The sequence below is a fragment of the Galleria mellonella genome, unplaced genomic scaffold (assembly GCF_026898425.1).
Source record: "Galleria mellonella isolate WM207_F2 unplaced genomic scaffold, CSIRO_AGI_GalMel_v1 utg44, whole genome shotgun sequence".
In the NCBI taxonomy this organism is placed as follows: Eukaryota; Metazoa; Arthropoda; class Insecta; order Lepidoptera; family Pyralidae; genus Galleria; species Galleria mellonella.
The window spans coordinates 5654944-5680465 of NW_026442100.1; the positions used below are offsets into that span (position 1 = coordinate 5654944).

The window sequence follows — 25522 nt, forward strand, 5'->3', positions numbered from 1 at the left end:
TATATATATATATATATATATATATATATATATATATATATATATATATATATATATATATATATATATATATATATATATATATATATATATAAAGTCTCGTGTTATGGTGTTTATATATCAAACTACTCTGAAATGACTTGACCGATTTTTATCAATTTTTACAGATAAATTCAAAACATTATTTGCATTTTAATCCCACGCCTCAAATTACAGTTTCAAGACAATAAATAATAAGAAGTACCTTTTTGGAATATAAAATGTAACTTATAAATATTTATGCATATTTAGTAGGTACGAGAGTTAGGTCGTAAAGTATATTTCGTACCGCCAGGTGATTAGGGTATGCCTATCCAGAAAAAAATATTTATGTAGCAAAACCTTTGCCGGGTCAACTAGTGACTCGATAAATTTAAAACTAACTTATTAACGATAATGATACGTTTAGAGGGTTTTTTTTAATTTTCTTTTTTTATTACAAAGCCACCCTCTAGTACTCTTTAGTATGTGTAGTGTCTAGAGATGTTTTCACTGTCCATCATCATAAGTTAGTTTGTCAATTGCATGTAAAAATGGTTATTTCATGGTCATATTTATGGTCACTTTATGCTGTCTGAGGTTACACAGGCAACTTCAGCTCTAAACGATGATCTACTGGCTATTCACTCCTGGGCTAAATCATTTGGTCTTATTGTTAATCCAGCCAAATCTCAAGCTATGATTGTCGGTAGTGGCAGGCTGAGGTGTAAGTTGGAATGGTCTCAGATTCCTCCATTGGTATACGAGGGTACTAAGATATCTTATACTGATAAAGTGAAAAACTTAGGACTTATTATGGATAGTACATTGTCGTGGACCTCTCATATTAATGACATTAGTAGACGGATGTACTTTTCATATCACTCTCTCAAACGTCTCCAATACTTTCTCCCTTTCAATACCAAAATTATGCTTGCACAATCTATTCTTCTTCCCATTCTGGATTATGCCGATGTCTGTTTCTTAGATGTGACCGAGGAGCTGCTAAATAAGCTTGAGCGGTTGCAAAATTTAGCGATAAGGTTTATTTTCAGCTTACGAAAATATGATCATGTCTCGGAATACCGCACTCGTTTAAAGTGGCTCCCAATTAGACATCGTCATGAGACACATGTCCTAGCGGTCCTATATAATATCCTTAATGATCCCAATTCTCCTTCCTACCTTCGTTCCCGGTTCCAATTATTACCTCCTCCTTCCAGACCTAGACGTCTTTGTCTGAACCAGTCCAGGGTACTGAAGCTTCCCAACTGTAAAACCCATTTTATGGGTAACTCATTTGCATATCGTGCTGTACAGCTGTGGAATAAACTTCCCGTGAACATTCAGAATAGCCCGTCTAGCAGTTCCTTCAAAAAAAGATTAAAATCATTTTATCTTTCCAATTTAATTTAAATATAAAAATGATTAGAAGACTGTCATCATTGTGTTCTCTTGTATCTGATATTTATATGTTGTATTTAACGTGTGTATGTATGTGTGTATATGTATGTGTATATGTATATATATGTGTATGTGTATGTATGTATATATGTGAATGTATGTGTGTATATATATAATTATTTATAATTTATGTAAATATTTATTTAAATTTCTGTCTTGCACTACTACTGCCCACTCACTACTTCCTATGCCACTGCGTTAGGTTGACTGGAAGAAATCTCTTTTAGAGATAAGTCCGCCTTTGCTAACATTGTTATTAACTTATTGTTGTTACTGTATGTTTTTGTGCAATAAAGAATATATATATTCTTGTATTTAAATAGAGAATTGCATCTAATTTAGATCTACGTATATCGTCAGACGTACCGTATGCTTGTTTACGAACTTTCATCTTTTCAGCCTTTAACTGTCCACTGCTAAAAATAAGCCTCTCTTTAGCGGGTTTAGTCTTTATCTTAATATTATGAAAAAAGCATTACTAAAAAACCAGATTTGAGAATTAAACCTGAAATCTTAAAAGTGAAGGAAGTCACCTATGCTGCCACGTGCTCGATATATTACATAGACAAATACCTACTTGGGGTTATCAACCCGCAGCTGAAGTGCTCACCATTCCTTTCATTACTGGTATGTCTCCCAATGCTGCCAATTACAATGGTAATGGAAACTCAAAGCTAATTTCATCCTTGTTTAAAACGATTCACTGAGCTCGATGATACGTGCTTATACGTATTCGTAAGCAAGTAAAATTTTTATTTGAATGTATCAGTAAGTTGTGAGCATTATGTTTTATATATATATACTAGGTAACTCAGTAAACCTTGTTTTACCATATACATTATTTTTAGAACTATACATGAAAATATATCGTACTACAATTATTATATTCGATTGTCATCTTGCAGCCCTATTGCGGCATATAAAAATTGCGATTAAACAACAGGGGTTGATCGTAAAAGCGTGAAAATTTGAATTTGTATGTATTTTTCAATGCTAAATCATGATAAAATAAAAATAAAAAAATTGACACAACAATAAAAAAAAAATTTAGGGGTGGGGTCACCCCTATCATTGAGGGCTATGAAAAATAGATGTTGACTAATTCTTAGACCTACCCGATTTGCACACAAAATTTCATAAAAATCGGTAAAACCGATAAAAATTGGTAAACCTGGCAACTACTAGCGAAATCCCCTAAGAGTAGACCTATATTCAGCAATAGGATATAAAAGGCTGAACGATAAGAAATATGTGCGCAGTATTTTGTGTACTGAACTCATTTACATAATAAAATGAAAATGGAATTTGGACACATCTGTCAAATATTGTGATTTTTTATATCACAATAGTGACAAACAAGCATACAGTCCCTCTGATAGTAAAACGGTTAAAACTGTAAAGTCATACTATAAATTTTAGGAACAAGAAGTACCTACTCCATGAGTACTTAAAATACGAAATTGCAATTTGGCAATCTTCGTACCGATAGCCACTATATGAAAGAAATATTCATAGACAGTTTTATGGGAACGGGGAATAATAGGTTCAGAGGAGTGGATCTGATATTTATGAAGGTCATGGAGTTTTCCTGCATCTATTTTTATGTAATTGTTACTCTAACTGACCTAGTGGTATAGTGGTTTAACATATCTATTTCGATGGTCACAAGTTCGATTTTTGCATAAATCAAATTCAAAACTATCTCTATTCGAATTGAATTGTTTTCAAGCTCTTTTAAATCCTCATTTTTATGATTCTACTGTTAGATTCGAAATGTTGTTATTTGCTGAGAAGAATTCACAAAAAACTCAACAGTTTCTGTTTTAAATATCAGTTAACAATATTTGTGTTTATGAAAATGTTTTATGTTTAAAATAACATTTTTTTATGCAACTCAGGATGGCAAATAAGCTGACGACCCACCTGATGGAAAGTGGTATCCGTCGCCTATAGTCATGAGCAGTACCATGGACATAACAGAGTATACTGTTTATAGAGAGTGATACCCCCCATGCGTCGCCATTTCTAAAGACTCAAGTGTTATTTCTCTATACCCTGTAAATTCACTGCCACATCCCACCCTTCAAACCGAAACACAGCCATGCAAACACAACTGCTTCACGACAGAAACACGAATGGAATAGAGGTATCCAAGCAAACGAGTTTTGTATAAAATCTCCCTCTGGTAGATGATCATTAAGTCTATACATGGTCGACTAACATCATGCATGACTTTGTTTAATAAGTGTTTCTTAATAATAGTTTATTCCAAAATTGGTTTTACTACTAAACGAGACATGTTCTTAGATCGTTTTTCAAAGTTTAGTGTTAAACTTTTAGCTCCCAAACTACGAAAACATGCATGAACAAAATAATAATCGGAGATTGATGGTTAACATGGAAGGTTGTGGAACTTCTGGTAGTAATAGTGGTGATCAATCTTCTAGTGTTGGCAGTCACACACGTACTAATGGTAGCGGAATTATACAAAATAACTCTAATCAAATAACCAGTGATATGCACTTCTTCAAGATAACAACCAGTTCAGTAAAATGTGGATAGATTTATTTTTTTCAAGAAGACTTTAGTATATCATCTTCCTGCCCTTATCCCAATCATGATCAGCGTAATATTATTTTATCCATAACAAAAAGCGGCATTGCAGGTTTACGACCGGCCTTTTGCCTGAGGAATACCCTCTTTTCTTGAAGGTTATGTTGAAGATTATGAAGACTTAAGTATATATTAAATTTAATTAAAAAAATACAGTATATATTAAATTATAAACAATTAATATTACATTCTAGAATAAGTACTTTTCAGTGTTCATAGTCACAAGAATATTAAAACTAAAATTGTTGGACATCTGGCAAGAGTTTTGATATTATTTGAAATTGTCTCTTTACCTGTTTGCTTCTTAATTTGTTTCGGACTGAGTTAATGACTTGCGTTTAAAAAAAAAGCTTTCAAACTCTATTTTAAGGTTCCATTTCTCTTAAAGAGTGATGGTTTCTAAAAAAATATAAATAAAGTCTTAAATTTTCATTTAAGAGATTAACGATAAGGTCGCCCGTTGTTTTCTCACTGTGATTATTTCTTGTAATTGTTTATATTTATAATAAGTTTACTGTTGTAATCTTTTGGAGGAAATAATAAAGAGTATCTATCTATCTATCTATCTATCTATTATATATTATCATTTTCTTTTAGGTTTTCAGTGTTGACTCAAACTCTATTAGAATAAAAAGAAATTAGAATATAATAATATTGTTTTGAACTATAATTATTAGAAAACATAATATTTTGACAATACATACTTGATATAATTTTAACATTCGTAATGAATATATGACAGTTTTATAACAATAATTTCATTACTTTTATAATAATAATAAATGAATAATATGTAACTTTAATTGAATTATATAAAGAATAATAATATAATAGATTAATTCAAATATGTATTTGCACGTCTGTAAAGACTAAAAGTGAGATCTATATAACATAAACAACCATACCATCTATTATGTACTACTTTTATAACAAATGAATTTCATTTCATTTCATTTAATTTAATTTAATTTAATTTAATTTCATTTCATTTCATTTCATTTCATTTCATTTCATTTCATTTCATTTCATTTCATTTCATTTCATTTCATTTCATTTCATTTCATTTCATTTCATTTCATTTCATTTCATTTCATTTCATTTCATTTCATTTCATTTCATTTCATTTCATTTCATTTCATTTCATTTCATTTCATTTCATTTCATTTCATTTCATTTCATTTCATTTCATTTCATTTCATTTCATTTCATTTCATTTCATTTCATTTCATTTCATTTCATTTCATTTCATTTCATTTCATTTCATTTCATTTCATTTCATTTCATTTCATTTCATTTCATTTCATTTCATTTCATTTCATTTCATTTCATTTCATTTATTTCATTTCATTTCATTTCATTTCATTTCATTTCATTTCATTTCATTTCATTTCATTTCATTTCATTTCATTTCATTTCATTTCATTTCATTTCATTTCATTTCATTTCATTTCATTTCATTTCATTTCATTTCATTTCATTTCATTTCATTTCATTTCATTTCATTTCATTTCATTTCATTTCATTTCATTTCATTTCATTTCATTTCATTTCATTTCATTTCATTTCATTTCATTTCATTTCATTTCATTTCATTTCATTTCATTTCATTTCATTTCATTTCATTTCATTTCATTTCATTTCATTTCATTTCATTTCATTTCATTTCATTTCATTTCATTTCATTTCATTTCATTTCATTTATTAAATAATATGTTATATATTGCTAACTATATAATAGACAAGATTTCTTATTTGTTTTATTTTTTACTATGAAAGAATGATAATTATTTTACGATGCTCATGGTTTACATCTACAGGCGACAGTTACCACTTTCCATCAGATGCGCTGTCCGTTTGTATTTCGTTCAAATATTAAAAAAAAAAAACTCAAAAATATTTAACGGTCCATATCTAAGATTTCTTAAAACACCACCAAAGCCTAACTGTGGTTGCCAACTCGCCTGCCAAAATGGCAGCTACTGGGAAAATCTCTCAAGGGAGAGCCCTATGTTTAGCAAAGAACAATTAAGGGCTGATACGGTCTTTTTTATACAACTTAGAATGGCAAACAAGCTGACAGTCCACCTGATAGAAAGTGGTAACCGTCGCCTATAGACATGTGCAGTACCATGGACATAACAGACATGATGATCTAAGATTTTCTTACTACATTTTCATATATTATGTCTCTACTGTAATATATTATTTACACACTACTACATAGAGTAACCACATATTAGAGAGCACTAGAGAACGTAATTAGTACAGCCTTTCGACTTAACGTAACGGCCCATAAACGCCCCGATGTTCCCCATAACTGCCCTGACATATTTCCTTCAACAACGCGGAACGTTAACGTGTAAGTTAACGTTACAAGAATACAACAGAATCAAGTTTACTCAAATTTTATTGGGAGCATTTCTGAGAAGTGTCTTTTCCAGTGAATTCTAAAAGGTTCTCCTTTGTATTTTTTATGAGCTTTATGAGTTATTCACCAATTCAGAATCGATTTGGATAATTCTATTTAACATTATTTTTATTATATATATATATATATATATATATATATATATATATATATATATATATATATATATATATATAATAAAAGGTAAAAATATAATAATATAAACATAATTATTTGTATATAGACATTCGACTTGCATATATTTTAACATACATAACATTTTGCTTACTTAAAAATTATTATAGAAATATCAGTAATGTACGAAAATCATATTTCAAATAATTAATAGACTGTAAATCATATTTAACACGTTTAATATTTCAGCCATATTAACTGTCATGAGCCTAAACATAAGCCTTCCCATGAGGGAAGTTTTGTCAGTAGTTGCCACTTTCCGCAGGCAAGTTGGCAACCGCAGTTATACGTTTAGAGACGTTTTAAGTGAAACGTTGCTGCCTATCCCTCTCCCTCCCTTAGTTGTCTCTTATGAGGCCCACGGGAAAGGAAGGGGTGACCCATTCTATGTGGGGCTCACATGGCGTATTTAAAACGGAAATTATATGATTTAAAATTTTGTTTTATATAAAACAATCGTGGCAAAAACAATTATATTGATATAGAAACTAAACTATGGAATCGAGTTTGTTTTATTTATATGGGACCAATCTAAAGTCTGAATCTAATAAAAAAATAATATTTAAAATCGGTTTATAAAATACGAAATTAAAAGGTTAACAATGATTCTGTTTTTTATGATAAAAAAACAAACCCGAACTGAAAATCTCCTCCTTTTCGAAGTCGGTTAAATACACCAGCAAATTAACAAAAGTTTTCAAGATCAAGTAAAGACTGGAAGCATTGCTGTATGAGTCCCTAAGATTGACGTATAATCATTCCGACCGCATACAAACGGTCAGCGTGATAAAACGAAGGACTTAACTACTCGGGTTTTATGCTCGATAAAAGATGGCAGTGCCTTCGGCTGTTCCGTACGGTATCGCAGTTACAGGTTACTTGGCCTGCTGCGATAAAGATGGCGCAGTAAACTTTATTTCTTATGTGACGCTCGCGTTTGTTCAATTGATCCACGTTTTTATAACAAAATCTATGGATGGATTTGAATGGAATTTAAAGTTATATCCTAACTTAATACATATGATAGTTAGTATGATCATTTTTAGAGTTCCGTACTTCCAAAGGAAAAAATGGAACCTTTATAGGATCATTGTGTTATCCAACTGTCCGTCCGTTTGTCCGTCAAGACCATTTTTCTTAGAAACGTGTGGAGGAATCGAGTTGAAATTAATATCATATACTCAAATTTGCAATCTCTTAAAGCAGTGACAAAATCAAGCTCGACGCAATAAAAAGATATCTTATGTTCCATTTATATCGCATATTTTGACATTTGCAATGGGAATCAAAACCTATAAGTTACTTTCCGTTGACCTAGAATCATGAAATTTGACAAAAGGGAATGTCGTATATCATAAGTAAAGGAAAAAAATCCGAAAACAGCAAATTTGTAGTTATTTACAATTTTTTTTCAACTTGATGATATTGTAGGGAATCCTCATTGCACGGGTCAGACTCGCAGTTTATCGGCTTTTTTATACTACGAAGGCGCCACCAAGCTGATGGAATTAGTAACAAAACACAGTATTTGATAAATAATCGATTTTATATTTGTACTACTGTTGAACATTATTAGACTGTCTAATAGTCTAAATTATATATATATATATATATTTTTTTTTTTTTTTTTTAATTAGTTTCTATATAACGTTGAGTTAATTTCAGCAACGTGGACAATGTCGCGGGCGTAGCTAGTGCATAATAAAATACTGTCTAAGCCGTTGGAGTTGGCATCTAGACTTTTTTAATATATCTAGATTTTTTTTATGACGTAGCTATCCACAAGGAAAGGATTTTCATAAGTGATAAAGAATCCAACGACTTCGAGATGATGGAGTCGCGATAGACAGCCTTAGTAGCTTAACCAAATATTATAATATAATATAGTTTTTTATACAACTTAGAGTAGCAAATAAGCTGAAATACAATAGCATAAAGTACTAATTAAAGATTACATAAAGGTACAAAAGGCGGTCTTGTCGCTAGGGCAATCTCTTACAGACAACCTTTGGTTAAAGGAGAACAGATAGAAGTGGGCAGGTGGCGCAAGAGGGAATCAATAATTTTTACATACTACAAACTACAAAAACGTCAAAAAATGCACAAAAATATCAAATACCTATTATTTATTAAACTATTTACTGTAGCTAATAATATATACTACATAGATATGTATACACATATAGATATATATAGCACACACAAGAAAATATGATGAATCTAGTAAAATGATAAAAGAAATAAAGTAAGAAAGGAAAACAGTAACTACAGTGAAAGAAAATGTGATTTGACTTGTCCTTTAAACGAAGCTAAGGACAGAGCACTCTTTATAGAAGATAAAATACCTTGTATTGTTATACCCGGGTACTTTTTAATTTCATTGCCGTATTTCTGTATTTCTTTATTTTATTGTTATTATTTTATTGTTATTATTTCATTAATATAATACAAAAATTTGTTTCGATGGTTAGATGTTTGTTATTCGTCCAAACAAAAACTGCTAAATGGATTTAAATGAAGTTTGGTACATGGGTAGATTACATCCTAACTTAGTACATAGAATAATTTGTATACTAAGTCACCAGAGGGACTTTGTACAAAAGTCAATTGCTTGGGTACCTCTGTCCCATTCGTGTTTCAGCCGTGAAGCAGTTGTGTTTGCATGGCTGTGTTTCGGTTTAAAGCGTGGGATATGGCGTGAATTTACTGGGTACAGAGGAATAACACCTGAGTCCTTAGGAATGGCAACGCATGGGGGGTATCATGGGCGAAACAGTATACTTTGTTAAGTCCATGGTACTGCTCATGTCCTTCTAGTATTTAGTAGTATCTGTACAAGAATTCTGTGATTGGTTGTAGTTTATCGATTCGCATTTTTGACTAGTAAACTCAAGTTTTATTAGAAAAAAGCAACAGCTGATTTTCTAACAAACTAGGCGGTAGATTTATAAATAATAACTATTCAACAATGCTTATAATTAAGTTCATTTCAATATAAAAAAAATATATATATATATATATTTGTTTAAAAAAAAGAAACATTCCTTGGACGGATAGACAAACCGACATAAACACCAACTGTGAGTCTAAGTTATTCAGTGACTTGTTTGGTCGCCCAGTTAAGTTATAGTTCCGAGTTGGGGGACAAGATTGACAAATTCGCGGCAAGCTAAGTTGACTCCTATTGTTTGTAGTCGCAGTACAAGTTTATACAAGTTTTCTAGTACTTCATAATAGATTGTCACGTTGACTTATGATATTTTAATTATTATTAACAAACTAGCTACGCCCCGTGGTTCCGCGTGAATTATTATTTTCTTTTATACTACTTAGAATGGCAAACAAGCTGACGGTCCACCTGATGGAAAGCGGTAACCGCCGCCTATAGACATGAGCAGTATCATGGACATAACAGAGTATACTGATTCGCCCATGATCTTGCCTAACGTGCGTTGCCATTCTTGAGGACTCAGGTGTTATTTCTCTGTACTCTGTAAATTCACTGCCATATCCCACCCTTAAAACTGAAACACAGCCATGCAAAAACAACTGCTTCACAGTTAAATAAACAATAAATGTTTCTTTCTTCTTTCTTTTTTTTTCTAAAATGTAATTTATTTCACTTTTACTCAACTCATTTAACTTTTTTTTACTTTTATTTCATGAAAAGTTAATTTGGAAGCTTCCATCAAATAATAGACACAATTTGAGAGTCGACAGTAATTACTAGGTAACCTTGCGATCTCTTTTAAAAGTCGCATCAATGGCGAAGGGTCAGTCCCTGTAACAAGGTATAACAAATTCAAGGGCCTTAAGTACGGGAAACGTTTAGGGACCTCTGTGTCCTTCGAGTATAAGTGCAGAGTCTAAATATTATTTCGAATACAACTTGTGTCACTCGAGACTAAATGCTGTAATACTGTCATCAGAACTTCTTGATCCGTTAACTTAACTATTACTACTATTTAAACATCAATTACCTGCATTGTAATTAAGTTATGAAAGTAATAATATAGCGTATAATATTCCAAAGGGAGACTGTACAAAAGTCGTTTGCTTGAGCACCTCTGTCCCATTCGTGTTTCTACCGTGAAGCTGTTGTTTGCATGGCTGTGTTTTGATTTGAAGGGTGGGATATGGCAGTGAATTTACAGGGTATAGAGGAATAACAACTGAGTCCTCAGGAATGGCAACGCATGGGGGGGTATCATGAGCGAAACAGTATACTCGGTTATGTCCATGGTGCTGCTCATATCTATTGGCGACGGTATAAAGCTAGTAGTTTATAGTAGCTATATTTTCCTCTATTGAGAGTTTTCAATTTCATGACAAAATTTTTGTGTGTTAGTATGTAAATATACCTTATATGCTACATTATGATATACCCTATCCGTGTTTTTTTTTTATACAAGTTAGAATGGCAAACAAGCTGACGGCCCACCTGATGGAAAGTGGTAACTGTCGTCTATAGACATGAGCAGTACCATTGACATAACAGAGTATACTGTTTCGCCCATGATACCCCCCATGCGTTGCCATTCCTTAGTACTCAGTTGTTATTCCTCTGTACCTTGTAAATTCACGCCATATCCCACCCTTCAAACCGAAACACAGCCATGCAAACACAACTGCTTCACGGTAGAAACACGAATGGGTCAGAGGTACACAAGCAATCGACTTTTGTACAAAGTCTCCCTCTATCTATAAATAAGTTTATAATCACAAATATTACCCACTCCTTAAACCAACATCCTGTATTACTAGTGCTAATGTATTAAGTTCACTCCCACAGAAGAACAAATAACATATGCTAAAACAAATACTACAAACACTTATAAGTCCGAACATGTTTGGAAGACATAAGTTGCATTTACATAAATTGAGTGGATATTTCCTGGAATACGTTTATTAAGCTTCCCGTTGATTTTATCATTCCTTTGTAAATAGTGTTCACATCTTGAATCTGTAGATTTGATTTCTGAAAGTAAATATTTTTTGCTGTCACTTGTACTGGTCCCATATGAATTTTGTAACGAGAAATGTCATTATTTCTTTTGGTTTTTTTTTACAATACAGGGGGCAAACGAGCATGCGGCTCACCTGATGGTAAGTGACTACCGCCGCCCATGATCACCCACAACACCAGATTCAGAAAATTTTATGCTTACAATCAAATGCTACATTTGGATCGTATTTAAAATTTTACATTTGACGCGATTATACGTTTTAAATTCAAATATTTATTTATTTATTCTTTATTGTAAAGTTTAATTATATTAGCTTTTAACTGTCCACTTGCTACTAGTTGCCACGTTTAGCAGATGGACTGGCAACTGCAGTTAGACCTCCCTTAATCGCCTCTTACGACTTCCACGGCATAGAAAGGGGTGACCTATTCTATGCCGGGACTATACGGGATAAAGTTTATTAGCATTAAAATACATGAGTCATAAAGATGTCCACATGTCGTAAAGTACAGGAAGGCGATACAGGCAACTCTGCACTCCTAAAATGTGTGTATGGGACTGTGGTTCTAGTTCAATGACCTATGTAGTACTAATGATACCATCATGCCAGTAATTACCGCTAAAAATACACGTAACTCAATTCAGTTGGTTATTTTTACGGTTAAAGTATAATGTTTGGTTTTGGTAATTTTATGATCCGATACTGCTCAGCAGTTTGTATTTAACACAAATTCATTATTTATATAGTTAAACTTTTTGAAAAAAGTAACAGCCGAGTTTCTTGTCCGTTCTTCTTAGCTGAAATTGCGTCTTGAATGGGCTGTATAAAAAGGTAATATACTTACAGATTGATCCCATAAAAAAATATACAAATACTTAGAATGGCAAACAAGATTTTTTTACAACACAGGGGGCAAACGAGCATGCGGCTCACCTGATGGTAAGTGACTACCGCCGCCCATGGTCACCCACAACAGCAAAGGCATTGCAGGTGTGCTGCCGGCCTTTTAAAAAGGAATATGCTCTTTTCTTGAAGGTTATATTGTCGTGGGGTTATCATGGGCGAAACAGTATACTCTGTTATGTCCATGATACTGCTTATATCTACAGGCGACGGTTACCACTTTTCATCAGGTGAGCCGTCAGCTTGTTTGCCATTCTAAGTTGTATAAAAAAAAATTGTAGAGAGATACTACCTCTGAACGTATATATTTGAAACATTTTCCTGAACAACTAATCAAATCACTTAGTTGGCACTTTTTAGGTTCCAAATTCAAATTTTATAGAATGTAACTGTCATAGTTAGTTCGACAGAGTAAGATTGAGTATTTTTATCACTCAATAAGTTAGGAAATTCAATAATTGGCGTGTCATTGAACTAACTGGCGGGCATTTTTACATCTCTAATTTTCATACTAAAATTCTATGGTTATATTTCAAGATAATATAATAGAGGTAATTTATAATTTTGTTTAAAAAAAGGCGGCTTTGATTATAATAAGATTTACGTGATTCAATAAGAAAAATGTTAATGTTGGAAGGGAGTCAGTGGATGTAGGTAGTAGGACGGATAATGGCTGAAATGATGGATAAGAAAAAAATGAATCAATACAGAAGTGGAATCTATCGAAGACAGAATGAATACTCAAAATTGTATTTTTTAATAGGTGATAATGGAATGGTAACCCCACCCGCGCTATTAGTATACACCGGCGGGGCACCAGTGAAGGATGATAGGTGAGGATGAAGCAGGTCAGTTAGCTCATCGTGACGAATGTAACAAGAATTGTTCACGATGGTTTCCAGGGGGAACCACGTCGAGGTCGACCTAATAGCGCATATTGCTAGCAACGGGGCTGTCAAACTCCATTGCTAACAATTCCTTTCCCTCCTCAAAATTGTATTAGAATATAAAAATTGGAGTCAGTGGATGCAGGTGGCTCAGGACCGTTCCTTATGGCAGCCTATGGGAGAAGCTTATGTCCAGCAATGGACGGATAATGTCCGAAATGATGATGTTTAATGATGATCAAAGTGCACTGTATTCATTTATTTCCAAATATAATAGTAAAGTCCACCCACAAATGAGTTCTGCCTACGCATGAATTTAACATGTGTTTATAAACGGATGAACAAACAAAGTTACATGATAGATAGATAGATAGATAGATACTCCTTATTGTTTCCTCCATAATACTATATATATATATATATATATATATAATACAAATAATTACAATAAAATGTTATACTGAGAAAACAACGGGCGGCCTTATCGCCAACAGTACTATTGCTAGCAATATACCTTGTCAGGTCGACCTCTATGTGGTCAACCACTGGAAACCATTGTGTTGAATTTATTATTTATTTATTTATTCATCAGTACATATATGTGTACATGGCGGACTTAATGTTAAAAGCATTCTCTCCCAGTCAACCATAGGGAAGTGTCAGAATACTCGAATGCGGTACTAGTAATTATTGATATACATACATACTAAAATTACATATATGAACGAATAAATATATATAAATAACAAATATACATTTGTTATATAAATATATATTTAGAATTTCAAGTGTATTTATCACGTTAAACTAACAAACCTGTCTTTTTATTCACCCATCATCCCTCACTGGTGCCCGTAAGCGTATACTGTTAGCGCAGACGTTAGTTAGAGTTACCATTCTATTATCATCGTTTAAAAGAAAACTATCTCTATACCAAAATTAACATTATTAAAAATTTATTTAGTAATCTAAACATGAAAAGGTAATAGACAGATAGAGAGAGAGTAACTTTTGTATTTATAATATTAGTATTATATTTGTACTAACACTTATACATACTTTGTTCTAGCTATAGATAAATCCGCGGAATTAAGCTAGTGTGGCGATAACGAGACGAAAAGTTCAGTTTCATGAACATTATCCCTGGATTTACAGTTACAAGCTCGCTTTCCACGCTTTAGAAGTATTGTCATTAGTTTTAAGACACCTATCCAATGAGTCTGCGAGACGCCATTACACCGTACCATTACATGTTTATTATGAATTAGTTGTATAAAAAAAGTATGTTGACATAATGGCTATTTTTTTTATTTTATACAAAAATCCACAGCTCTTAAAAAACAACTTACATGCTAAGTCTCTTATGAATATAGCCAATAACGGGTTTTATTTATACAAACAAAAATTATAATTCCAAGGCGAGGTAGGCAAGTTAGAGTGGGTGTATTTTTTTTTACAACACAGGGGGCAAACGAGCATGCGGCTCACCTGATGGTAAGTGACTACCGCCGCCCATGATCACCCACAACACCAGCGGCATTGCAGATGTGCTGCCGGCCTTTTAAAAAGGAATAGACTCTATTCTTGAAGGTTATGTTGTCGTATCGGTTCGGAAATACTGCTGCTGGAAGTTGATTCCAAAGAATGGTTGTACGTGGAAGAAAGTGCCTTGAAAAACGCACGGTGGAAGACCGCCACTCGTCCAGATGATTGGGATGAAACTTTAGTTTGTGGCGGGTTGTACGGTGGTGAAAATCAGCAGCAGGTATCAATCCGAACAATTCCTCAGAGCACTCCCCATGATACATTCGGTAGAAGATGCACAGAGATGCAACATCTCTGCGCAGTTTCAGTGGATCAAGTCGGACAGTAAGGCGTTGACTATCGATAATTCGAGCCGCCCGACTTTGAATGCGGTCTAACGGTCTACGTATGCAAGAAATATAAGTACATGTATGAAATGTATGCAAGTAATATAAATACATCTATTATCCCAGATGAGGTACATTATTATATAGATAGAAAGATGTCGAACAAAAGTCCTCTGAATGGATACCTCCTAGCTATTGTGCTTGGATAACTGCGTTGCATTTTGATGGATGGATCGCATACAATGGGTCAGGTTACTGATTTATTGGTTAGAAGTATTTTGTTTCATTCTGCTACCATCCATGCGAGTGTTGTATGTATGGATGCTACATTTCCTGGAACGACTATTTGTTCCAAATTAACCTCTTTACATACATTGACAATTGTAGATAGATAGATAGATACTCTTTATTGTTTCCTCCAAAAGATTACAATAGTAAACTTATTATAAATATAAATAATTACAAGAAATAATCACAATGAGAAAACAACGGGCGAACTTATCGCTAAGAGCGATCTCTTCCAAGCAACCTTTGTAGTTCTTTATTTAAAAAAGAAAGTTGATAAACAAATGAATTTAAAACAAAATATATATTACATCACGTCAACAGACGGCATTTTTATTTACAATTAAATATAATTAATAAATAATAATATATAACAACAAGACTAATAATTTCAACAGAGAAAGATTTTGTACAAAAGTCGATTGCTTGGTTATCTCTGTCCTATTCGTGTTTCAACCGTAAAGCAGTTGTGTTTGCATGGCTGTGTTTCGCTTTAAAGGGTGGGATATGGCGTGAATTTACAGGGTACAAAGGAATAATACCTGAGTTCTCAGGAATGGCAACGCATCGGGAGGTATCAAGGACGAAACAGTATACTCTGTTATGATCATGGTACTGTTCATGTCTATAGGCGACGGTTACCACTTTCCATCAGGTGGGCCGTCAGCTTGTTTGCTATTCTAAGTAGTAGAAAAAAAAGAACCAGCATATTTTATAAACACTACTGTTTTTATTAGTAAATTATATTTAGGATGTCTGATCCTGGCATAGAATGGGCCATCCCTTCCTTCCTCTTGGATGTCGTAAGAGGCGATTAAGGAAACTATTCTACTAATGGTCAAAGAATGGGTAGCGGGATCCCCCAAACACAACCACAAGCATTACTGCGGGTGTTAATTCGTCTGCCAAGCGTGGCAACTATTGGCATATTCTTCTATATTCAGCGGCTGATGTAATAATAAAATAATAAAATAAATCAAATTTTAAATTGAATTTAAATCACGCTAAGTATATAATTGAAAGGTGAATAATGTAAGGTATAAAAAATAAAAGAATGGAAAGTAAAATAAAAAAGAATTAAGCATTACAAATGACACGTAGTCTTAAAAATTTGTAACTTAATATCCGGTACAAACGTACTCATTCTTGAGGGTGGGAGGGGGGAAATGTAAAAGAAAAAACATGTATTACTAACAATCCTACGACCTTGTCTATTAGCCAACAATCTCTATTTTTTAGTCTGCGCACATTTTGCGACATATGTTTCACATCTAAACGAGGCATCTGTAGGCAATTGCTCGAAACTTAGTGTAGATTGTTTGGCGCTCAATTGTAAAGGAATTTAACATTTATTTATAAATTTATTTCTAGTAAACAGTTCAATAGAGAATGTCCTTAGTGCCGCGAAACTGCTTTGAAGTTTGTCTGCAGTTTGAATTTACAGTTTAATTGCAGCCTGCGCTCTTGTACATATAGCTTTATACCATACTACTCGTATACTTTTAAATAATTATGAACTAATACCCTAATTCTATGTACTAAATCTATATCTATATATATACATACATATACACATACACACATACATACACACATACACACACATACACACATACACATGCATTCATTAATGTGTACTCGTACCAGAAACATAACATTTGCCATCCACTTGCTTGTGTTTAATTAACAAAAAAATCTAATCTACTAACCAGTATGGACTTCAGTATTAATACTTTATTCACATAAGGTAAAATAGTTATTTATACCTTTAGATTGCTTGCCAATCCAACTTACATACCTTTTTGTATTGCTGCAGATCACACATAATAAAATATATTATGTTTTTTTAATAATTCTCAAAAACATGTTGTGTGTGATTAACCAAACAAAAAACGATATATCTATAAAATAAAAATATATTATTAATAAAGTGAAAAACTAGTTAACCATATATATATATATATATATATATATATATATATATATATATATATATATATATATATATATATATATATATGGAAATTACTACAATGTAGGTCAAGGTATCAAAAATTTGTCTGTCAAAGCTAATACAAAATATTAATTTATCTTTCTATCTATATACCCGTACGAAGCCGGGACGGATCGCTAGTACATAATAATCAGTTACAAATATTTTATTTTTATTCATAAGACAATTGGGATAATAATTTAGAAGGAAAAAATGTACTGTGATTTAATTCGACAACTTCAAAAGCGAATTATAAAACAAACAACAAAAAAAAAACAAAAATATCCTTATTAAAGACTCTTAATTATTTATTTTTTATCAGAGAAATTAAATACTATTTTATGTATATTTTAATTAATGTTTCTATTTTTGTTATTTTATAAATACAGAAATTGAATGCAGAATTGTCTGGTCTAAGTCTAAAATTTTCAAATTACAAAATCTAAGAACGCTCACCATTTCACTAGTTTACCATCAAATTTAGGTAATTTAAATTATAGAGAATAGAAGAGACAAAATGCTGGGCCATTTTATACGACAAGAAGATTTTTATAGAGCATAATGGAAGGAAAAATAGGAGGCAAAAGAGGAATAGGAAGACCGAGGAATAACTACATGGGACAGATAAAAGAAACACTGTGTGTCATATCGTATGGAGAGGTCAAAGTAACGGCCTGGGATAGAACTGGCTGGAAGAAGATGCATGAATGAGTAACACCGACAAGAGGAAACTCTTAAATGAAAAGAATAGAAATTACGCTTACAATAATATTAATAAAAGTACTCACGAACAAATATGTTGGACATCAGCGTCGCTGGCAAACAGAATACAATGACGAGTATATCAGCAACAGCCAGGTTCACGATGAAGAAGTTGGTGACAGTCCTCATACGTGGTGAACGGTACACGACGGCAATGACAAAACAGTTCCCGATTAGACCCACTACGAACACGAGCAAATAGGCGGCACAGTATACAGCGGTCATAGCACCGCTGTGGCGGTACATAAACTCATCGCTGATCACACCGAAATCAGATCTGTTCATGGTGATATTCATTTTAAGGGGGTAATGACGGTCCATGGACCCGTCTATGTGAGAGGTCAAAGGCTCTAAATCAGGCAACACACTGTTATCAGGCACGAATTTAGTATTCATCACTTCCATTATGGAATTTGATAGAATATCTGCCACGTTATGGTTTTTCGAGTGGTTCTCCCTGTGCGAGTGGTTACGGTGCCTCCCGTGGTGACGGGTCTCATGGTATGGGGTTTGCGTGGAGTAGTTCAAAAACTCCGTCAGGTCATCAGTGAAAAAGTCCCCTGTCGGAATCCTTAGCGGTGCCATCGTTAATTTGAGAACATAACGATAATTAATAATAAACACAACACATTTTAAACCACATCAAAAGTCAACGGAAGCCACAGTCACGATACATACACATACAAAATGTTCGAATGTCATTTAGAAAAGTATGAAAAGTTACGTAAAGTCGCGGCGTAGTCTCGTAGCGGGTCTACGCTCGTAGCGGTCGGCGGTGTCTCGCCGTCTGGCCGTAGCGCTCGGCTTCTACTACTTTGTGCTTCGACGCATGTGCATATTGCCACGATTCGGGACAATCGTGCTATGCATTTACATGTATCCTTATTTTTATAGGGATAGAGTATAATTTGGCTCAGTTGTTAGCAATAACAATTTTAGGAAGTAGGAAGGTTATCGGGATTGCATTCGAGTGGTTCTCAAACAGGATTCCGTGTATATTTTGAAAAATTTATTTTAGGCACTTTGTAACTATAGTTCATTAAAAAGGAATCTCTCTATAAATTAGGAGTTCAAATTTCTAGAAACAATATTAATGAATTAAAAAAAAAACACTAATATAGAAATGGTATAAAAAGTATGGAATATTATACATACATTTTACCAGAGGTAGACGTTGTACATAGGTAAGTTGTTTGCTTGGGCACCTCTATCCCACTCGTATTTCTACCGTGAAGTAGTTGTGTTTGCATGGCTGTGTTTCGAGAGTGACAAACAAGCTGACGGGCCACCTGATGGAAACTGGTAACCGTCGCCTATAGACATGAACAGTACCATGACCATAACTGAGTATACCGTTTCGCCCATGATACCCCCCATGCGTTGCCATTCCTGAGGACTCAGGTATTATTGCTCTGTACCCTGTAAATTCACGCCATATCCCACCCTTTAAAGCGAAACACAGCCATGCAAACACAACTGCTTTACGCTTAAAACACGAATGGGACAGAGGTACCCAAGCAGTCTACTTTTGTACAAAGTCTCCCTCTGGTAATATATATATAATAACTAGATTTTACCCGCGACTTTGCCCACGTAAATAGGGTAATAACCAACCAATAAATAACCAAGGTCAAAAATAGAAGCTCGTGTGTTTTTTCAAATTATGTAATACGTGTATACTAAATTTCATAGTGACTAGTTAAGTGGTTCAGGTGCTAAAAGGCAGCAAACAAACAAACTCCCTTTCATATTTAAAATATTAGAAAAATATATATTAGTAGTCCCTTTATATATATCATAGTATATATCAGTGAGTCCCTTTAATTAAATTACACTTAGAAAAATACAAATAAATCACAGGAAAACAAAAGGAAATTAACTCTGTCTACCCTTTCTGAGTGTACAGTCGCGAGCATACTTTTACGAAAATATAAACATGCACCGACATGGTCACTCGTCCATTAAAAGGCGCAATATTTAAACTCTCGTCTATTAATATTCCAAAAGCAATATACACGTTACTACCGCTTGAATGAAGCTCGTAGTACTTGGAGTTGTTTTTTTTTTAAATTAATAAAATGTAAATTTATACGTTTCGTCGACATTTAATATAAGTGCGACGAAGTTATAATGAAATTACGACGAAGAACATGGCGACGCAACTCTCGTCTGGAAAACCCGTATATTTACATTTTTTTTTTAATAATTATCTTCAAAATTATTTTTATTTTTGTTTTCTTAATTCTCCAGTACCCTTTTTTAAATTGCGAATGTTATAATAACTATAATTATGTTATCATATTCTAAATATTTTTTTTTCATCTTATTATAATAAAAATTTATTCATATTTCTTTATATTTTTTTATTTATTTATATTATCACATTGGTTCTACAATAATTTTGTGATAACTGAAGTTGTGTTTTCTTTGTGGAGCAAAATCATTTATATTCCAGATCAAAATATACTGATTAACATGTTAATACTAATACATGCCACTGTGTGGTCCTAGCATAGAGTAGGCGACTCTTTTTTATGCAACTTAGAAAGGCAAACAAGCTCACAGCCTAGCTGATGAAAAGTGGTAACTGTTGCCTATATACATGAATTGACCATAGACATAACAGAGTATACTGTTTCACCCATTATACACCCCATGCGTTGACACTCCTGAGGACTCAGGTGTTATTCCTCTGTACCCTGTAAATTCACTGCCATATCTCACCTTTCAAATCGAAACACAGTCATGCAAAGTCTCCCTCTGCTAATTTTTTTCGTGCAACTTAAGGGTTAAAAGATGGGTGGAAGCGTCCCTCTTAAAAAGCCTTACTGTGATTACCAATCCGCTTGCCAAGCGTGGCAACAAGTGGAAAAATCCCCCTGATGAATAAAGCCTATGTTCAGTACCGAACAGTTAACAGCTGTTATGATGTTGATGATTAATGAAAACAAAATAACTAGTAGCTCTATTAACACACAAGAGGGAGACTTTGTACAAAAGTCGATTGCTTGGGTACCTCTCTCCCATTCGTGTTTCAACCGTGAAGCAGTTGTGTTTGCATGGCTGTGTTTCGGTTTGAAGGGTGGGATATGGTGTGAATTTACAGGGTACAAAGGAATAACACCTGAGCCCTCAGGAATGGCAACGCATCGGGGGTATCATGGGCGAAACAGTATACTCTATTATGTCCATGGTACTGCTCATGTCTATAGGCGACGGTTACCACTTTCCATCAGGTGGGCCATTAGCTTGTTTGCCATTCTAAACTGTATATAAAAAAAAAACTCAAATATGTATGACTATTAAAAACAACATGGAAAAATAAAGGCAAAATAGTTTAGGATTTAAATTTTACTTGATAAACATTTATTCTTCCATAATTCGCCTTTTCATAATTTGAGACAATTAGAGTACTCATAGAGATTTGGTGAACCTTAATGTACGGCTGGTTTTAAAACAAAACTGAAGAACTATTATTTGAGCAAGTTGTCATCTTCTTAATGTATTTATATGTCTGGTTAGCATACTTATTACTTGCATACTTTTCGTGAACAGTATTTATATATTTTTATGTATTTTTGTACGTTTATATATGTATGTATATATATTTGTATATGTATAATATGTATATATATATATATATATATATATATATATATATATATATATATATATATATATATATATATATATATATATATATATATATATATATATATATATGTGTGTGTAGGTGTATGTATATAAATATAGTTCTAAAATATGGCAGTTATAACTATCAAAAACTTACAATCTTACTTATCTCAATATCTCACTAATCCAATGATATTATTAAATGTGAAAGTTGGTATAGGGTTGGACCGCGGGTTAGAGTGTTTGTTACTTAATCGATTCAGATCCGGGCTACGTGGTGGCCAGGAAATGTCTCCTCTCTTAGAGATAACTTTGTTTGGAAAAATTAAAATAGCTAAACGGATTTATGCTGAACTAGTTATTAACAGCGAGTTCGGCCATATGACTAGTATATTTCGGTTGATCAGGGTAAAAAGAATACTATATTTATTTATTTAAACTTTAACGCATAGTTAAATTATATGTACATATGGCGAAATTAACACCGGACGGTGTTCTCTACCAATCAATCATTGGGCATACCGAGAAATACGTAGGCGGTGCATTATAATGTAGAGGGAAAATAAAGCAATACTTGGTATATTAATAATATAAACGTATAATTAGACTAATATAAACAATACACCTAATATATTAAATAAATATATATATATATATATATATATATATATATATATATATATATATATATATATATATATATATACACGGTGTTCTCTACAATCAAAGCATGCATACATAAATAAACACATAAAATATTACTATACAAACACAATCACACCTAATATATTTGAATAAAACAACTGCAATAGAAGAGTAAATAACAAACTATGATTCAAACAGAGTAACCAGTAGGAGAGGCTTAAAGGGAAAGTGATACCAATATATCCTTCTTTGTTTCAAGTTTACAACTTGCTTGAGTTGGTAAGAGATATAAATATATTAATATAACTAAGTTACAATATTGTTAAGGAATATTTTTAACTGTGAATGAATGAAAACTTTATTGTTCCCTTCAAAAAATTAAAATAGATTATAAATATTAATTATATGTACACAAACAAAATGAATATTTAATTACATAAAAGCAAGACACAGAGGCAGCAATGGGCGACCTTATCGCTAAATAGCGATCTCTTCCAGGAACCCTTACGTAGGATGGGGAGAAATAATTAAAAATGTGTGTACATATCTATATATGAGTGGGATATATTAAACGACCGTTAAAAATTGGTTTATGTCCGTCTCTAACTTAAATACTATGAAAGGGATAACAATTTAATAAACTCACATCTAGATCAGAATAGTAGTAATATAGTAATATTTACACTTTGAACTTTTTATCTCTCACGCGGACAAAGTCACAGAATATTAGCTACTATTATATATATATGTATATATTCTTTATGACACTAAAACATACAGTAATAACAAATAGGTCTTACCAATGTTAACAAAGGCCAACTTACCTCTAAAAGAGATTTCTTCCAGTCAACCTAACATCATGGTATAGTAAGTAATGAGTGGGCAGTAGTAGTGCTAAACAGAAACTTAAATAAATATTTATATAAATTAAAAATCATTATATACATATACATTTAAAATTTACATACTATATATACATATCAAATGCAGGAGAACACAATGATGACAGCCTTCTGATCAGTTATTTTAAGCTATAGTTGAACAAATTGATAGTCTACCAGATTAAAATTTGGTATATAAAATTTCAATGTATTACCTATTAGACGTTACCAACCTTACATACATACATATCTGTCACGCCTGTCTCCCATTAGGGTAGGCAGAAACAATGGAACGCCAACTGCTTCGATTCAAACAAACCTCTTTCGCTTCTTCCACATTCATCAATCTTTTCATACACGCTCGCCGGTTACGGGTACTTTTAAATAGGCCCTTCTTCAACACGTCGCCTATTTGGTCGACATACGTCCGTCTAGGGCGGCCCCTACCGACATCTCCATTCATTCTTGCTCGATAAATCTCTTTCGTAATTCTTCTTTCATCCATCCTCTCCAAATGACCAAACCAACTTACCAACCTTATGTTCATATATTATACATTTATATGTATATATAAATAAAATGCAGAAATTTAATGAAATTTCTGACAGTACTTATGTAATATCATCTTACTTCAATTTAAGGCTGATAATAGTATCCCCAAAAGATTCTCTTAGGACACCCTTACAATTATTAGAAACGTAAATATAGTAAGTTCATTAAATTCCATTTATCCAATTTCATATAAAGCTGTTTAAAGCGGAACTCTAAAAGTATTGCGTAGCTAAACAATTAATTTATTCCTTATAACACGGCACGTAAACAATATTTAATTTAAAAGCAAATGATTGTTTTTTATGAAATTTAAAAAATGCTAATACTCTAAATAGTTTATTAAATAGGATTGTATGTACTTTTACTCAATTCAGTTAGTTCAGTAAGCAGTTGCAATTATGAAGAATCGGCATTTTTTTTTTTTTTTTTTTTTTTTTTTTTTTTTTTTTTTTTTTTTTTTTTTTTTTTTTTTTTTTTTTTGTGATGATGAATAGAAAACAAGCTGATGGCGTACCTAATGGGAAGTGGTAACAGTCGCCTATAGACATGAACAGTACCATGATATCCATGGCATACACCATTATGCCAATAATACCCCTCATGCGTTGCCATTCCTACGGACAACTATGTTATGTCTTCCGAACTTTGTAATTTAACTACCAAATCTCATCTTTCAAATTGAAACACAGCTATGCAAGCGCTACTGCTTCACGGCAGAAATACAAGAAATACAAGTAGGACAAATGTACCAATGGAAACAACTTTTGTACAAAGTCTTCATCTGGTCACATTATTCCATTGTCATTCTGTTAAACTAGCATCAGTTTGTATTTCATTTATCCTACAAATTTTTTAGTGCAAAAATAGCAATTAATTTTACATTCAAAAACAGTATTTACTTCATTAAGTACCTAAATATCTTTTGAAGTTAATTTAATAGTTTTACAAATAAGCGAAATAGGAAATAAAAAATAAATAAATAAAAAAACTAGTATTAGCGCCATCTACTGAATATAAAAGTAACTAACATGTCATACATTTGACCAGCTATAATTTCAAGTTGGATAAACCCCGTACGGTTAAAGATTTTAGCCGAGGGCGCTATTAACTTATTGTTTCGGTTCATATTATAATAATGAGTGAAAGAAAATCATAAAAAAAAAAAAAAAAAATACATATATATTATATACCAAGAAAGAAGAAGAGGCCACATCAAAGAAGACACCACGCCGGCATACACAGACCACCAGTGTATGCCGGCTCAAGAACCCAGCGACCCGGAGGTAGTTGCCTCCGGAGATGCAGCCGGGGTAAAGGGGTTTACCCCGAGACCCCTACCTCACCCGCCTACACTATTAAAGGCGGGCAAGAAGACCCAGATTGATTGATTGAAGAAAATCATTTAATATATGGATATTTTACGTAAAAACGCGTGGTTATAATAT

General features: G+C 32.8%; 1 protein-coding gene across 1 annotated transcript in view; it reads right to left on the minus strand.

The window, feature by feature from the left end:
- The window catches only part of LOC113516388 (neuropeptide SIFamide receptor), a 195021-nt gene extending 175869 nt beyond the window's left edge, over positions 1–19152 (minus strand). Inside the window, exon 1 of the mRNA XM_052898523.1 lies at positions 18393–19152. Within this exon, the coding sequence (XP_052754483.1) occupies positions 18393–18951 (559 nt within the window). The 5' untranslated portion in view covers positions 18952–19152. The remainder of the gene's footprint in view (positions 1–18392) is intronic.
- Positions 19153–25522: the final 6370 nt, after the last annotated feature.